This window comes from Gekko japonicus, unplaced genomic scaffold, assembly GCF_001447785.1.
Source record: "Gekko japonicus isolate JY-2015 unplaced genomic scaffold, Gekko_japonicus_V1.1 scaffold3972, whole genome shotgun sequence".
Classification (NCBI taxonomy): domain Eukaryota; kingdom Metazoa; phylum Chordata; class Lepidosauria; order Squamata; family Gekkonidae; genus Gekko; species Gekko japonicus.
Genome location: NW_015174371.1, coordinates 104,485 through 107,533, shown reverse-complemented (window position 1 = coordinate 107,533; position 3,049 = coordinate 104,485). Strand labels below are relative to the sequence as shown.

General features: G+C 64.6%; 1 protein-coding gene across 1 annotated transcript; it reads right to left on the bottom strand.

Annotated features, from left to right (window-relative positions):
• Window positions 1-232: 232 nt before the first annotated feature.
• HMX3 (H6 family homeobox 3) lies at window positions 233-2,916 on the bottom strand. The gene is made up of 3 exons (XM_015424345.1): window positions 2,580-2,916; window positions 415-930; window positions 233-354 (listed from the first exon to the last, which is right to left on the bottom strand). The coding sequence occupies exons 1-3, from the start codon at window positions 2,914-2,916 to the stop codon at window positions 233-235; spliced, it is 975 nt and encodes a 324-aa protein (XP_015279831.1).
• Window positions 2,917-3,049: the final 133 nt, after the last annotated feature.

Below are 3,049 nucleotides of genomic sequence, written 5' to 3'. Positions count from 1 at the left end.
CAAGGAGGGCTCAAAGTCTGGCCCGGGAGGGCGCCTCTCCCTCCCCCCCCCGCCCCAGCTCCGCGGCGGGGGCCTGTCTTGGCCTGGGAGGCGGGCGAGGGCGGCTGCCCTGGCCAGGGACTCTTCGGGAACCCCCCCCTTCCTCCTCCTCCTCCCCTCGTCCTCCCTTCCCGCTGCCGCCCCTCTCCCCCTCTGCTGCCCCACTCTGCCGCTGAGCCGGGCGGCCTCCTGCTCAGACGGGCCGCAGGAGCGGCACCGAGGTGACCACGGGGTGCGAGTAGTAGACCGGGTGGGGGAAGGTGAGCAGGGGCTGGCTGACGGGCGCGCCGCCGCCCGCCGGGCCCCCGCCGCCCCCTCCCGCGCCGCCGGGCGGCGGCGGCGGCGGGGGCTGCGCGGGGAAGCAGCCGAGCAGGCCGCCGGCCGGCGAGTTCTCGTGGTAGAGGATGGGCACGCGAACGACCCGCTGGGCCGGGTGCTGCGCCAGGTTGGCGGCCTCCAGCTCGGCGGCCAGCTGCCGCTTCCACTTGTTGCGCCGGTTCTGGAACCAGATCTTGACCTGCGTCTCGGTCAGGTGGAGGGAGGCGGCCAGGCCGGCCCGCTCGGAGCTGCTCAGGTAGCGCTTCAGGTCGAAGGTGGACTCCAGCTGGAAGACCTGCGAGCGGGAGAAGACGGTGCGCGTCTTCTTCTTGCGGCAGGGCTTCTTCTCGGCGCCGGCCTCGTCGGCCTCCCGCTTGGGCCAGTCCTCGGCGCCGCTCTCCTCCTTCTTGGCCTCCTCCGCGTCGCTCTCCTCCAGGATGATCTCGTCCGGGCTCTTGGAGTCCAGCTCCTTGGCTTCCCGCTCGGCCTTCAGCAGCGGCTCATCGGGGGAGTCCCGGTCCGTCCCCGCCGAGGCCGGCGACGAGTCTCTCAGGAGGGATTTCTCCAGGGAAGCTGGAGGAGAGCAAGCCACAGAGAGACACACACACACAACACAGCAGAGTCAGGAGCCCGGCCCAACAACAGACAACCGGCCAGCCTCGCAAGGGCCCAGCTCTCGGGCCCGGGGGTCTCCTCTCCTTACGAGAAAACCTAGCCTAGGCATGCTGAGCGGGGAGCGAGTCCCCTCCCCGCGGAGGCTTCGGGGCCTTTGCTCCCGAGTCAGTGTGCCCACGACTGCCGCCGCCGCCGCCGCCTTCCCAGGAGCAAAGTTTTGCCAAATGCATCTCCTTGGAAGGAGGTACATGGCGTCGATGCCAGAGACTGGTACGCTTAGGTGAGCGCTCGCAGGCTTGTGCACACTTCCTGCCTTCTGTCTCACGCGTCCAGATTCTGACCGTACTTATTTCTCAAAGCCAGTCCCGTTTTGTTCCCACGGAACTTACTTTCAAACGAGCGCATTTGGGGGATACAGAAGTCCCACTGGACCCTGCTGCGATCCTAAATGCGCTTTCTTAGGAACGTCACATTCGACTTAAAAAAACAACCCCGGAACTCCCCACAGGTTCCCCCTTCCCCTTGGACAACCTGAAACCCTGACTGCGCCTCCTAAAAAAAAAATCTCCACCGATTCCCCGTCTGGCCACATTTCCCTCACTTTCTCGGAACTAAGTTCGTAAGATTTCCATGGGACACTTCCAAGTAAATACCATTAGAACTGGAGCAGGATCCAACTAATAAGAAAGTACTTTTGGACAGCACCGTAAACCATTTTTGGGGGGCGGGGGGAGGTAACCAGTGTTTCCTCTAAGCTGAGTTAGTGTGAGCTAGCTCACCGTTTTTTAGCCTCTGGCTCACAGATTTTTGTCTTCTCTCAGGAAGGAGGGCTCCAGAGCAAACTAATTTATGCAGCCGCCAAATCGCTCGCTCACAACTTTAATGCCAGTAGCTCGCAAAGTAGAATTTTTGCTCACCGGACTCCACAGCTGAGAGGGAGTGTGAGTGATGACCCTAATAAATCCCTTGGGGGGAAAGTTCTCAGAGATGGCAATGAAGTCACAAAGTTTGAAAGGGGAGAGACTATTAGATGGGGCGGGGGAGGTGGACAGGCTTGGAGAGGAGACTTCCCTGGCTGTCAAGAGTTTGAAGCATTGGGTGACTAGGTGGCCGCGGTTCTCCTATCCAGGCTCTGCCATCCTTCTTGGGGGAGCCTACACAGCCAAAATGATGGAGACTCCCCCCCCCCTGCAGGTTATCCTGGGCAGATCCCCCCGCCCGGTTGTTCCCCGCAGACCCACCTCACCCCTTTGGCTGACTTTATTGGGCTGGGGAAGGAACTTTTCCAGGGATTCCTGACTGCAGAGAACACCCAGGGGAGCAGGTGGAAGAAGGGGGCTAGGGAGGAGGTCGCAGCCTGGAGATGGAGCCTGAGATCCCCGGCGAGAGCCCTCTTCCTCCCTCCCCCCCCCTGTGCTTGCCTCTGACTTTCTGGGCTGGGGAAGAGGGTGGCTGGCAGGCGAGGGGAGGGGCAGCTGGGGGCGTCCTACCCGGTCTCCAGCATCCTTCCTGCTAGGCGCCCACCATCAACACCCCCCCGACTTTTGGGGCTGGGGAAGAGGGTGGCTGGCGGGCGAGGGGAGGGGTGAGGGGTCTCTCCCCAGTACCTTCCGGCCTAGGCAGGTGGCCTCCGGCGGGGGTCAGGCTGTAGGGGTACCACCAGGCAGGAGACCTCTCCAGGTAGTGGGCCGGCAGGGCGAACCTCTGCGCCGGGATCTCGAAGCGCGGGAAGGCGAGGTCTCCCATCTGCGAGAGGGCGCTGCCGGCCCCCTCCAGAGCCCCCTTGGCCACGGGCGGGAAGAGCGCGCGGGGCTGCTTGGGGGGCGCCTTGGGATGGTCCCCATTGAGCAAGTTCTTGATGGAGAAAGGGGACTCCTTGGCGGGCGGCGGCGGCGGGGGCGGCTGCGCCTGGCTGCTGGGGGCGTCCTGCCCGGTCTCCGGCATCCTTCCCGCTAGGCGCCCGCCGTCGACGGGGCGGCGTTTACACTGCGCTCCGGGGTCGCTCCGAATTGGCCGAGGGCATCGGGGAAGGGCGGAGGCGGGCGGGGAGGGGCGGCGCCCCGACCCCCGGCACTGG

Coding starts and splice junctions, on each gene's coding strand:
- HMX3 (XM_015424345.1), bottom strand. CDS start 2,916: ATGCCGGAGACCGGGCAGGACGCCCCCAGCAGCCAGGCGCAGCCGCCC. Junction 931..2,579: donor CCACCTGCCTAGGCCGGAAG/GTACTGGGGAGA, acceptor GCTCTCCTCCAG/CTTCCCTGGAGAAATCCCTC. Junction 355..414: donor CGAGAACTCGCCGGCCGGCG/GCCTGCTCGGCT, acceptor GCGGCGCGGGAG/GGGGCGGCGGGGGCCCGGCG.